Below are 14,947 nucleotides of genomic sequence, written 5' to 3' on the forward strand. Positions count from 1 at the left end.
CCCGCATTTGCATGGTTTTGCACACTGGGCAGTGCTGGTTAGCTAGGGTATAACTATTCCCGGCTCAACAAAGTCTACTCTTCTGTTTTTACCTTGGAACTAGACAAACTTTCAACTTAAGCACTCAAACCATTCACTTCTCATACCGGCACTTGCTCAAAACTCATAGCAAACACTAATAAACCTTAGCACTAGACCCCCCCCCTCTACTGCAGAGAAGGACAAGGCTCTCTATTCGACCTTACCAGCCAATCAGTAAAACAGTTCACTGTACCTATCCAGTCATGTCCAAAGGGCAGTTTCAGGTGTACTCTTTGGTCCAACTGGTGAATCTGGGCAATTTGAGGCAATATTACAATTGCCTCATGTACACAGACAACCCTCTCCTCCTTCCACAAAACAGTAATACATGTGAGAGATGCAATTATACAGCCAAACTGGAGGCTAAGCTCTCTCAACCCAAGACTGAACCAGGCAATCAAGAGGAGAAGGGAATTACTTGCATCACACCACCAGTCTCACATAGACCTATGAAACCAGCACCGGCAAAAACACACATGAATACACGAAAACATACTCGGAGGCTCTAAATAAAAATCTGCAGAAGAAACAGAGATCTCCAAAGCAGACATTCAAGCAACCTCCACCCACCAACACAAACCATGAAACACATACTTCACAAAACCAGTGTGCCACACAATCACAGCCCTTAAGGCAAAATAACATACCCAACACACTAGTAATAGGTGACTCTATATTCAGGCACACTGACGTCCCATTCACTAGGCTGAACAAGGAGAAGGTTACTGTTAGCTGCCTGTCGGATGCCAGGATCCGCCACATAACACAAGCACTCAGGTCACTCCAGAACAAGTACAAATATGACTCTGTCATTGTCCATGTTGGTGTGAATGACCTGAGCCATACCTCCCTGGACTACATGAAAAGAGACATGGAGGAGCCCTCTGATCACATAGCCCAGTCCGTTATGACCCTGACCCTGAGTAGCATCCTGCCCTCACCAAGAATGATACCACAGTATGGAGAAAAAGTTATCAATTTCAACAATTGGCTAAGCTTCTGGTGTCATTCAAAGGGGATCCAGTGTCTGTCAGCCTGGGATGACATGCTCAACAAGCCACGCTGCTTTGCTAGAGATGGCTTGCACCTGTCAACCTTTGGCTTTCGAATACTGGCCAAGGCTCTTGCCACTTCTATAGTGCCTTTTTTAGGCAAGGCTCAAAAGACAAACCCACAGCTATAAATAGCACAAGTAACAAAAAACTGAGGGTAATGCTACTCAATGCCAGAAGTCTAAACCTCAAAATGCACGCACTCGAGGCACTCCTCAGTATGGAGAAAATTGATATATGTGCAGTAATAGAAACTGGTTTAAGGCTCCAGAGAGCACCCCAGCACTACTAGGCTACAACTCATACCATACATTTTGGCCACAAAACCCAGACCGAAATACAAAAGGCGGGAGAGTATCCATATTCATCAAGGATACCCACACCTCCAGGTTAGTGGCACAGAACGATGCTTCAGAGATCATCCACGTGCAACTAACAATGGGCAAAACTTCTATTCAAATTATAGCTTGCTACAGATCACCCAGCATGTCCCAAGACCCCCACTCCGCATTCCTGGAAACACTGGGAAACATAAAGGTCCTACCAAACACCCTGATATTGGGTGATTTCAATTACCCAAACATTAACTGGGAGAACTACTCAAGTACAAACTCCCTTGCCCAACATTTACTAGAATTTATAAACTCAAACACCCTGGATCAACTGGTCAACACCCCCACCAAAGGTGCCAAACTATTGGACCTGGTCATCACCAACCGGTGTTCCACACTGGAGGTCAACCCCTCACTGATTAGATCTGACCATAAACTAATCACTCTGGATATCCACATTCCGCCACCACCCCTGGTCAAAGACACCACCGTGAAAAACTTTTCAAAAGCAAACTTTACGTTACTTAAGACCGAGGTGGGAAGTTTCAAAGCCCCCATGCTAAAGGATAATGCTGTCCAAGCTGCAAAATCCTTTACTAATGCACTCTATGGGCACCTACAAGAATCCATGGATCATGCTATCCCAAACAAAACTAAAACTCACTCCTCCAAGAAAAGGAAACCAGTCTGGTGGACCCCTGCCATAAACAAGCTATACAATAGAAGGAGAAAACTAGTACAGAAAAGAGTAAAATCCCAAGAAGGGAAGACATCCATGATCAGTATCAGCAAGAAACTACATTCCCTCATAAAATCATCCAATGCAAGCTACGAAAGAAAAATTGTCATGGACTCCAAAGATAACCACAAGGCATTCTTTAGCTATGTCAAGAATCTAAGTGGCAATTCTCAGATCTGCTTGGAGTTAGTACAGAATGGCACAAAATACACTGAACCGACCGATATAGCCAACATCATAGCAGACAGGTTCAGTGCAAACTTCACCCCTCTCTCAGCCCCAAAAGGGCCCATAACTATACCAGAAGAATGTAGTGCCCCTGAAATCACAGACACTCAGGTTAAAACAGCCCTCTCCAAAGCCAAAATTACAGCATCAATGGGACCGGATGGTGTCCCAGGCTGCATCCTACACGAGCTCAAAGATGAACTAACCACTCACCTAGACACACTGTTTAAACTCAGACTCTCCACAGGCTATGTTCCCACAGAGTGGTGCACAGCAACGGTTATTCCATTCCAGAAAGGTGGAGCCACAACGGACCCTGGGAACTATCACCCTATAAGCCTGATTAGCTTGGTCTGCAAAGCTATGGAGTGCATCATCATGGATCTCATTAACAGAGACACTGGAAACCTCCAAACATTGGACCCTACCCAGTTCGGCTTTGTTAAGGGCAGATCATGCCTCCTAAACCTAGTGGACTTCTTTGAGACAGTTAGCAAGGCTATAGATGAGGGAAAGGTGGTCCACAAAGCCTACCTAGACCTTGCAAAGGCCTTTGACATCATTCCCCCACTCAGGTGTTATAGACAAGCTCATGAGCCTGAACATAAACCCCTACGTCATGAGATGGGTTGCCAACTGGCTCATGGACAGAACCCACATGGTAAGAGTTGTAGGAGCTAGGTCTGACTCTAAACCAGTTACAAGTGGCGGTCCCCAAGGCTCAGTCCTAGGACTCCTCCTGTTTGGCATATATGTCTCAGAGGTACAGGCAAGCACAGAAGGACTATGGCTGACCAGGTTCGCAGATGACTGTAAACTAGGGTCTATAATTGACTCTCCGGCTGACACAGACATCCTCCAAAAGGATCTCACTGAGACAGATACCTGGTGTCAAAACCATGGCCTTAAGCTAAATGCCAAAAAGTGTGTAGTCATCCCCTATGGATAAAACAAAGTACCCACAAACTACTCCTTTGGAAAAAACAAAGTACCCACAAACTACCACATAGGTGGTAGCCCCCTAAATATGGAAGACGTAATAAGGGATCTGGGGACCCAAGTAGATAGTAACCTCTCCTTTGATAATCACATTGCCAAAGTGGTTAGAAAATCCTTCTATGTGGCCCACCTAATCACAAAAGGGTTTGCATCCAGATCAAAAAAGGTCATTGGGCCCCTCTATGCATCACTCATCAGACCCATCATAGAGTACAATGCCCCATTTAGGATGTACCTTACAAGACACCTGCAACAACTGGAAAGACCACAGAAGTACCTCACCAAGAGGATCACCAGCCTCAAGCAGATGCCCTATGCAGCTCGACTGAAGAAACTCCAGCAGTACTCAGTTGCATACCGCCTACTCAGAGGTGATCTGCCTGACATACAAGGCCATGTCCAACCCAGAATTGATGGACATGCCCCACCTAAAAAAAAAACATATCCCCTCGAGCCACATGTAAGGTTGCCACCCATCCTGTTGTCAGCGGAACACTCACGGGTTGAGCTGCCTCATCCCGTGGACCACTGTGAAAGTAGTGGGACTTGAAAAGTCATTCATCCATCCAGCTGCTACTCCCACCAACCAGCTAGCCACTCCAGCAGCTGACCAGCCAGTCAGCTAGCCAGTCCAGCAGCTGGCCAGCTAGCCACTCCAGCAGTCAGCTAGCTAGCCACTCCAGCAGCCATCCGTCGTACCCATAACAGCATCTCCTTCACCGCTCCTGTGGTGATGTCATGGTAGAGGGTGTGGCCAGTGTCATATTGGCCACACACCCATGTCCCACTTTGGCCCACTGAAAAGGTGGCAACCCTAGCCACATGCTCCAGGGATCTAAACCTCACCACAACAATAAATAGTACGTGCTGGAGGGATCGATTCCTGTCCCAGAGACTTTCCATGCTCTGGAACAAGATTCCAATGTACATTAAGCAGAACTCCTCACTAACCCTCTTCAAGAGAAACCTTGATGAGTGGTGGGAAACAGAAAGTTTACCCCAAGGATCACTTCAATGGCTCTGCTGGACAGAGGCACAGGGAACTAATCTAAGGGGGCGGCGAAAGCCAACACATTCCAGCTAGGCTTATGAATGCTTTCAGGCAGATAGCCTAGTACCTACCTATGAACCTATGAACCTATACAACTATGCTGTTTACTTATGCAGCTATACCCTCTCTGTGTGCAACAGTACTATATACTTATACATCTCTACCCTCTCCTTATGCAGTTGTGCTATATATAGTATATATATATATATATATATATATATATATATATATATATAGAGTCTATATATATATATATATATATATATATATATATATATATATATATATATATATATATATATATATATATATATATATATATATATATATATATATATATATATATATATATATATATATATATAGGGTCTATATCACTTCGACAAAATGGCAGAAGTTTGAACACCATATGTTCGAACCTCTAACCTCGAAGTGCAAAACCATTGAAGGCTTAGAACAGCGATTTTTTTTTTCCCAGGGAAAAAAATCGCTGTTCCAAGAAAACACACACACAACACAAGCACACCGAAATAAATAATCCACACATATGCACTTCACAAATCCCTACTTCTAACCCTACACTAAACTATGCATACACTACTATCTATCCACTTATCTTAACCCAAACCCTAACCCTAAAGTCCGTAACTATTGCATACTCACCTTACCTGCTCCCTAACCCTAAGGTCCATAACTATCGCACACTCACCCTACCCGCTCCCTAATCCTAAGGTCTGTAACTATCACACACTCACCTTAACCCATTCCATTCACACACTTACTTTAACCTGGTCCATAACCTTCACACCACAGTGGAGGGAATAGTGAAGCCGCAGAAATGGCCCACTGAATTCTTTACCTGGGAAAGAATTCAGTGTTCCGCGGCTTCGCGATATCCAGTTTTCAAACTTCACAGTTCGAACATATGGTGTTCGAACTTTTGAAGTTTCGATGAACTGATAGGAACCCTATATATATATATATATATATATATATATATATATATATATATATATATATATATACCATGTATATATTGTATATATACAAGTGCAGCCGAGAGAGAGGGATTACAGCAACAAAGGGGAACACCACTGAGGAACAGAGAGAGTGTACAGAAGGATTTGGGGTAAGACCGAAGGCAGGCCCTATAACAAGAAACAGAAAGACTTAGCAGGACATAGTGTTGTCAGTTTGTCTGGTTTTAAATTTTATGAAATGGAGTTGAAACTGTTAGATAAAGGTTTAAATTTTATTCCATCTAGTAGTGCCTTATTGAATGACAGCATTACAGAATTTGTTTGTTAGGAATTTAGATTTGAAAATGCTGTTTGGGAATAACAATGCCAACACTGAAAATGCTTTGAAAAGAAGTAGTACTTTTTTCACCTAATAGTACAGTGACTGTCACAGCCTTTTTACAACTATGCAAAAATGATGTATATGAATTATTTTTTAAGGGGAAGTCATCTAATTTTCACAATTTAAAATCTATGTGAAAGAAAAGCACTGTTTGATTTGGTTAAAAGGACTGACGTATTGAAACCTGCTGACAAAGGTGGAAAAACAGTTATATTTAATGTGCGACAGTATCAGGAATTGATGTATGAATTTTTATGTGATAGTGAAACATTTAAGATTATAAGTGTTATTGAGTTGAATAGGATGGTTTATAGATTTAAAACTGAATTATATGATTATTTGATGCAATTAGCGATTACTCCTGAACAGTATAATTATTTCTAATTAGAACATCCAATTTGTCCTGTTATCTCTGGGCTGCCTAAGCTCCATAAAAAGTTGTTGCATCCTCCAATGAGACCTATAGTCTCAGGAAAGCAATGGACCACTATGCCGATTTCAAAATACTTGGACCAGCAACTTAAATCATTATTGAAACATAGCAAATCCTATATAAGGGATACTGGGGAGTTTTTGGAATCGCTGGCTAAATTCATGGATGCTGATATGACAAATGTGGTGTTTGTAACCATGGATATTAAGTCTTTGTTTACAGACATCCCTAACAGTATAGGAACTGAATTTCTAGTTATGTATAACACTTTTGAAGCCAATAAAATTTCATTGATATGCTCTTTATTGGAAACAGTTTTGCAAAATAATATTTTTATGTTTGGGCATGAAGTGTACCATCAAATATTGGGAGTAGCCATGGGCACCCTCTCTATGTGCAGCATTTATACTTATTCAAATGTAACCCTTTATACAGCTGTACCCCCTTTACATACAGCAGTACTACATGTTTATTTGGCTGCACCATCTTCTTTGGCAGTTAAATTATATGTTTATACAGCTGTGTCCAGTTATTCTCATTATACAGCTGTTGCCAATCCTTATTTAGCTGCATGAATTTACACTTGTATCCTCTTATAACGTTTAGCTGTACTGTCTTTATAGTTGTATCACCTCCTTATATACTTGTACTATACATCTGCAAATCTGTACCCTTATCTATACATCATTCTTGTACATTTGTATAGCCATAACGTCTCATTACACATCTGTGCTGTATCTTTATATAATACGACCCTTTCTGTTTAGAACAGCCACACTGTACAGTTATTCAGCTACAATTTTATATTTATACAGCTTTGCTGTATATTAATATGACTGAACTCTCTCCTTGAACAAATATACTGTGAATTTTATATAGCTGTATTCTTTATTTATTCAACAGACTTGTATATTTATACATCTGCACCTTCTTATACAGTTGAACTATATATTTATATAGATATGATCTCTTCTTATATGTTCTACTGTACACTTATACAGCTGTTACCCATCCTTTTTTATAGCTGCACTGCAAACTTCTTTGGATGGCTGTTAGTGCGGAGGATTAAAGCTCCAAGCTATTAGTCTGAAGTTTACTGTGACAAAAAAAAAAAAAACAGGGCTTGATTTCTTCCACTTCCATTTGCCTGCTGTGTGACTCTGATGAAGCCACTGCACCATTTAACCAGACAATGCTTCTGAACCTAAAAACTGTCCACATGGGTGGAATATATTTATCAGATTAACAAACCAAGAAGTGCACAAAAATCACACTAGTGAAAAACCAAAAGACACTCTGTTGCCAAAGGAACCCAAAATGCTGCCAAAAGTGTTACTAATAAACAATGTTATTATATTAATACAGTTGAAATAAAAAAATGATGAAATAAGGGCTTTTGTTTACATAATATTGAACTTCTTTAGATAATTATAATTACAAAAAAACCCACATTTAAATAACATTAGGTTACACATGATTGGTTCAGAGAGATGACACCGCCACCCTTTGATACTCTTAAAGTACAGTTTTATTCATCCTAACAATATATCCAAGGTAATACACCTAGTTCAGATTCTAAGCACCTAAGTATGATTGTACTGGAAATACTCCTGGAGCACAAAAGATTTAAAAAAAATTGTAAAATAAACAATATATAAAAACAACAAAATCTAACATTTGCTAAATACTACCACAAATATCCATACACTAAAACAGTATATAATAAGATAACACTAACAAATATAAGTTAAAAATGATTAATTCCATAAAATATAAAAATATAATTTTTTTATATAAATATGTATATGTATAAATGTACACATTTCCCATAAAAACAATAAGTAAGAGCTACAATATAGGATGTATGAGTATATACAGAAAGTATATATGTAAATATATGAAAATATAAAAATATATATATAAAAATATAAAAGAAGCAACCCAAGATATAAAACCCAATCTTTTAACACAAATAAATCGTTGTTAGAACCAACTAAACTATATTTAAACTCCAACCCAGTCCCCATCTGGTGTACTTATTCTTAAAATTGCATTATCTGGCCCATGCCTTCAATTTCAGGAGGCAAGTAATAGAATGTCGATCATTGATACCTGGCCAGCTATATGCATTCAACAAAATCTGCCATGTTAATTCCTTTTTATTTAAATATATTGTCCGAGGTCCACCTCGAAAATTGGTAGTGACACTGTAAATTGCCATGTATTTAAAATAGTGCCCTGGGAATTCATGAATGTGTTTGGCTAAAGCATTGTTTGGATAGATTTTTGTTATATTATATTCATGCTCATAAATTCGATCCCTCAGTCTGCATTTTCTCTTGCCCACATAGAAACATGGGTAGTCTACAGGGCTATATACACAATCCCTTTGGATTCACAATTAAATCTGTCCTGGAGTTTATATTTGAACCCCCTTATATTAAAAGAAGTACCTGTGTAAACATGTTTACAATAATTGCATAACCCAGATTTCTTTATCTCTGGCAGGGGGGATCTCTTTGTAGTTCTAACCTTCTCTAACACATCCTTAAAATTAGGGTCCCTACAGAAAACTACCACTCGTTGGTCTCCTAACCTGTTCCTAGCAGTGGTTATAAAAATTGTTACAAACTTATTATTCATGTTAATGTTTAATTGACCTAAGTTGTTAACCTCAATAGTGATTAGTGTATCCTTGTTGAGACTATCATGCTCATGTTTGTTACTCAGGATTGGTTAAGAATGTCCAGTACTTCTCTTAGTCTGTACCTCCTCCACCAGTTCATCCAATAGGTCAGCTGGGTATCCACTCTTCCTAAACAAGTCTACCAATAACATATATTCTTCCAAAAATAGTGGTTAAAGGGCAGTTGGTGAGGGCAACTGGAATGGTATCCCTGAATAAACAATTTTTGGAAGAATGTATGTTACATATATAGTTTCTGTATATACGCATATGTCCTAAATTTTACTTCTTACTTTGTTTTTATGGGAAATTAGTACATTTATACATGTACATATTTATATAAAGAATTTATATTTAGAATATCAAGAGGAGGTGGGTATCAACTGTCTGAACCAATCATGTTTAACCTAATGGTATTTAAATGTGTTTTTTGTAATTGTATTTATCTGAAGAAGTTCAGTATTATGTACACAAAAGTGCTTATTTTATTCATTTTTTTTCAGTGTTAAATGTATAAATGTAATAAAATTGTTTATTAGTAACAATTTTGGTGGCATTTGGGTTCCTTCGGCAACATGGTGTCTTTTGTTTTTTTGCTAGTATTTCTCAGATTTGTCAACTGGGAATGTCTAACTTGAAAATTTTGTTTCCTGTGGAGTCTTCAGTAGAAAATCTGTGCTATACAGCAACACCACAGAGAAATTAAGTACAAGCACATAGTAATGAAGAAACTGGAACATAACTGCATAATACAACACAAGAAAATAGCACATAAGAAGAATGCACATAAATAAAACTGTACATAACTGAATGCAAAACTGAATGAGTCTTTGTTCTATAGTAAATATGATTAATGGGTTAATAAAATTACATACCAAGGTATACTGTTGTATACAGTGGGTGCATAGTCTCTGCATTTGACATAATCAATAAATTTGTCATCCAGTCAAGAAATGTATGTAGAACAATACAACAGTAAAGGGGAAAATGGGGATGCAAATGAACAACAAATGTTTTATCTGTGGAGGTACAGTTGCATACATTACTAAAGAGACTGTCATTATAATGCAATTTGCACAAAATAGTAGTACATACTATGACGTACGTGAGTAAATGTTCATCCAGTTTAATAACATAGGTCTGGTGTAGGAAACATGAGGAAGTGTGTAGTGAGTGAGACTATAGGGATCAGGGAAATGGGAATATAAAGAGTAAAACAAAGGGCCAATCTGCAAGGACAAAATGTTCATGTTAATACTTAAGTAACACCACATCTAAGAAGGTAAGTTTTGCTAATAAGCAGAGAATGCACAAGTCAGGGTTTAAGTAATATCCAATTATTATTTCCACAGAAGCTGAAGATTTTTTTTTTTAATTCAGACTTAAAGGCTTTTCCCTGGTGATATACCTGAGTGGATTTTGGTGATAATTCTAAAACCTGCAACATCAGCAGAATAATGAGAATTACCAAAATGCTTTTTTTATTGTGTTTTTTATATTTACATTTCTACCTTCTCCTTCTTTACATTCTTTTTTTCCCCTTATTCTACCATCTAGGTTCCAAAGTCTGTATGCAGTGAGAGTTGCCACCTTGGCTATAGAAGAGCTAACCTTCAGGGCCAGCCCAGGTGCTGTTACACCTGTGTCTTATGTCCCAAAGGTGAAATTACGAACCAAAGTGGTAAGTTGCTATTTTAGTTATGCTTGCTTATAAATGCTTTATTACTTTAGTATGACATGACTGAATTAAGGCACAGCATCATTATTTAAGGCGTGAGCTAGGATCATTTTTGTGGTCATGTGAATTTTTTGTAGTCTTGTGACTTTCTGTCAGTCATATAGTAATAATATATAGGATGGAATCAAACCCAGGTCACAACAATGTAATTCGATTACAGCATAGTACTTTACTCACTGCCCAGTTATGTTCTCTTATAAATATGAATACCATTGACTAAGAATATAGCTATGCATATTATTGCTGCAGGTTTGTCTCTCTCTCTCTATAACCTCCTACCCTTTCTCTACTCTCTTATCTTCCTCTGTCTAAGATAAATGGTAGCATATAACTAGAAAAACAGAAAAGCCTAGTCTAGTACAAATTAAGAGAAGGGATCAACTAAAAGGTAATTTGGAATGTTATAAACAAGGGTGTTCCAGATCATGGCAGATGATGTTAAGGGTTACAAAACTTGCTAGGAGGCACAGCTCGTGTGAACCATAATACTCTTGTGTAGCCAAAACTCCCATTCCATTCAAGAGCAGTTTTGAATTTGGTAATAATTGTAAGACCAGGCACAAAACTTATGATCTGAGATGGAAAATGCTGGCTGGACATAAAACATTGCAGCCTGGTTGGGTGATGGCATAGTAGATATAAGTCCAAGACAGATGTTTGCAAAGTGGCTTACATAGATTGGATATCCCTATTACAGTAAGTATTAAAATGCATATAGACCAGCACTAGGAGAAGAGATCAATGTCCCTTTAAGCATTGTTAAAGCAGCACTTCCATGATTCTTAAAATCCATAAAATGAGTAAATGTTTCAGACTGTAATAAGGCCTAATTTCCCTGTCTGGTTCTTTGGCCATAATATGAAACAGTGATTTATTAGATTAAATAAAAGTAACTTTCTCTGTATATTTATTAATGTATGTATGCATGAATGTGTATATGAATGTATGTATGTATTTACAGATCTTTGTGGTGAAATTCATTAATCTTCATTGGCCTGCAGACAAAAAAATTGAGTGAGAATGTCAGTTGCTATTTTCAATTAGAAATTATTGCTGCTGTGATTTCTAAGTCTCCTCCAGTAGTGATTAACTTCTGATGGAAATTTCCTGTAATTGTCAAGGGTTTGCCCCTCTGGAAAAAATGTTTGAAGTTACAATTTTTACCCTTCAGTGTTTCTGAGCATTATTTTTTGGTATTTTTGATTGCTGACTTTGTAGAAGTCGATGATTCATAGTAGAACCTACATATAGATATGTGTGTGTGTGTGTGTGTGTGTGTGTGTGTGTGTGTGTGTGTGTGTGTGTGTGTGTGTGTGTGTGTGTGTGTGTGTGTGTGTGTGTGTGTGTGTGTGTGCATGTATTTATGAATGTACTTAATGTACTTATGGGGTTTGGATACAATGATTCTACAATACAAACATGTCATTTTTAGAACCAACTTGAGAAATCAAATAATTTTATTTGACAAGTAAGTATAAAATGAACAATTTTGAACTAAGCCAGAATGAAGTACAGAAATAAGTACATCAAAGCTAGCACACAAGAAACAGTATAACAGCTGAGTTAAGCATATCAGAGTAATAACAAACCACTCCCAACATGAAATAAACTATTGATTCGATAACTAAATGTCTGTATGTTAATTGCAATGTGATTGGTGAACAAAAGAAATATAGTTTGACTGACATATTTGCATAGTAAATTTATCTGCTAACTCATTATCATAGATACATTAAATATTCCACAAGTTAAAGGAGCGCAAACTTTAAAATGAACCAAGATGCCCCCAACACAAAAAGAAATGCTGTTCATAAAAAGTTTATTTAAAACCTAGTGCACTAAATCAGTTCGAAAATAATGAACCACTGTACTGAGCACATACTCACTAATAAGATAATACACATAGAAGACAGAAGGACATAGACACAATTTTGGTGTTTGGAGTGATGATATCATAAATAGAGGGGTTATCAGGTTCATTGTTATTAGGTTATAGCTGCTCAAATACCTAAGTGAGACATCTCTTTACAAAAATGTAGAATTCTGCAGGGTAAAGTATAGCCACACAAACTGCAAAGGAATAACCATCACTTTTTTGCCAAAAAAACAAATGCTCACGCTTGTGGTTTTTAGGTTATTTCTATTGCTTCAAATTATATTAAGATGTTTCAAATTTCAAAAAAATATTAATTGCTATATGCAACTATTAGAGTAAACTTAGAACATATTTTTTGTGTTAAAATCACAAGACATTTGCATTTTTAGAACTTCTTCTTCTTTCGGCTGCTCCAGTTAGGGGTTGCCACAGCAGAGCAATGGTACACAGAACGAGTGGCAGTGGAGTTTTACAGTGTCAAGTTGCCAGCCCAGTACTCAACCCACCACAGAAGGCACACACACACACACACACACACACACACACACACACACACACACACACACACACACACACACACACACACACACACACACCCCTAAGGCCAATTTAGACTGTCCAATCCACCTGCAGCATGTCTTGGGAATGTGGGAGGAAACCACAGCACCCAGAGGAAACACATGCAAACGCAGGGAGGACAGGTAGACTCTGCAGAGAAGGCACCCCAGCCGAGAATCAAACCAGAGAATCTCTTGCTGTGAAGCAACAATGCTGCAGCACTGTGTCACCCCATGTATTTCTAGAACATAACTACTCAAACAGAGACTGTTCTGCATAAAAAGGACAGGTGGCAACTCTACATCAGTAAACCTGACATGAATCAATACCCTATATAAAATCAGATAATAAATATGCAAGTCTAGATTTCACAGTATTTACTGTTTAAAAGGGCTTGTTGAATAGCAAGTTTATAGTTAAATAGGCTACCATGGTGAACTGCATGTAGTGGAACATAATCCAAATAAATAAACAAAACATTGCTGAAAATTATGGTAACACTTCTTTATTAAGAATGCAAATGGATAAATACATAAATTAAATAAATAAGTTGAAACAACATATGAGGCAATCATCAAATTAACTAATATATATATAAATATATATATATATATATATATATATATATATATATATATATATATATATATATATATATATATAATATGGGTCCACTTCACATGACTGAAAGCTCAAAATACTGAAATTCATTTGACTGAGTCCCAATCCCGAATGTTCAAAATACTGAAAACTCATTTGACTGAATTTCAGAATACTGAAAACTTACAATGCTGAATTGCAGATTGACTTAGGTAAACAAGGTGAAATGACTGCCATACATTATATGATGAGTTAATCATCATATGAAGTTGATAATAACATTGCATGTTTTTCCTCAGTCAGAGATTCTGACTGGTCATCACCATATCATAGTTTCCAGGATGCTACTGCTCACCATGTATGTCATGGCTCCCTATCTCTAGCAGTTATTAACTGCAAGAGTGTGTCCCCGAGAAATATGGAGGCTTACCTCCCAATGGGTATGCCGAGGATCACCTGATAAGCAGTTGCTGAAGTGTACAGGGTGATAGTAGTGGGATGCTGTTAATAACCTATTATTTATTCGAATTTGTTTAAAAGGTAAAACTATGATCTTAAGGCACCAATTTCAGTCTCAGCCCAGAAGTACAGAAATCAAAACAAATATATACAAGATCTTACAATGAAGTAAAGATCCTGTTGAATAATTTTATACAGGAAATGAAATACATTACAATAGCACATTTAAAGGGCTGTGTGCAGGTCACTGCACCACTACAAATAGGGCTACACATACAAATAGGGCTACACATTTGGATGCCTGCATTGTATACAAAAATATTTTTTTTATGAATGGGGCAAGGGGAAAAATTAAGGAAGATGGGTGGTGTGTTTAAACTGAAGATTGGAGGTTAATAGAGATGATATAAGAATTGAAGTAATAGTCTGTTGACAACTGATCATAGTATATGATTATATGATGTAAACAAAAGTGAATGAAGATGTTAAGTGTTGTGAATGATGGCATTTGTATTTAGAACAGTTAAAAAGGAAAATGTTCATCTCCATAATAGAGGACAAGAGGTCATTTCTTTGTGATGAGAGAGAAGTTCCTGTAGCTTTGGGCTAAGTGTAGATCTTTAAACTGTGCTTTGACAAACTGTCCTATAAACATGACAAACCCATCCAGTATGATGAAATGCTTTTTTCAGTATCTAAAGCTAAGGTTGGAGGCAGACTTTCAAAAATACAAGAGACTGTCATTTCTGATAT

General features: G+C 37.6%; 1 protein-coding gene across 1 annotated transcript in view; it reads left to right on the forward strand.

The window, feature by feature from the left end:
* Window positions 1–14,947, forward strand: part of LOC122815015 (extracellular calcium-sensing receptor-like) — a 292,292-nt gene that overhangs the window by 230,415 nt on the left and 46,930 nt on the right. The window contains exon 4 of the mRNA XM_044087266.1: window positions 10,521–10,644. Within this exon, the coding sequence (XP_043943201.1) occupies window positions 10,521–10,644 (124 nt within the window). The remainder of the gene's footprint in view (window positions 1–10,520; window positions 10,645–14,947) is intronic.

This window comes from Protopterus annectens, chromosome 11.part0, assembly GCF_019279795.1.
Source record: "Protopterus annectens isolate FY-2018-M chromosome 11.part0, PAN1.0, whole genome shotgun sequence".
NCBI lineage: Eukaryota > Metazoa > Chordata > Ceratodontiformes > Protopteridae > Protopterus > Protopterus annectens.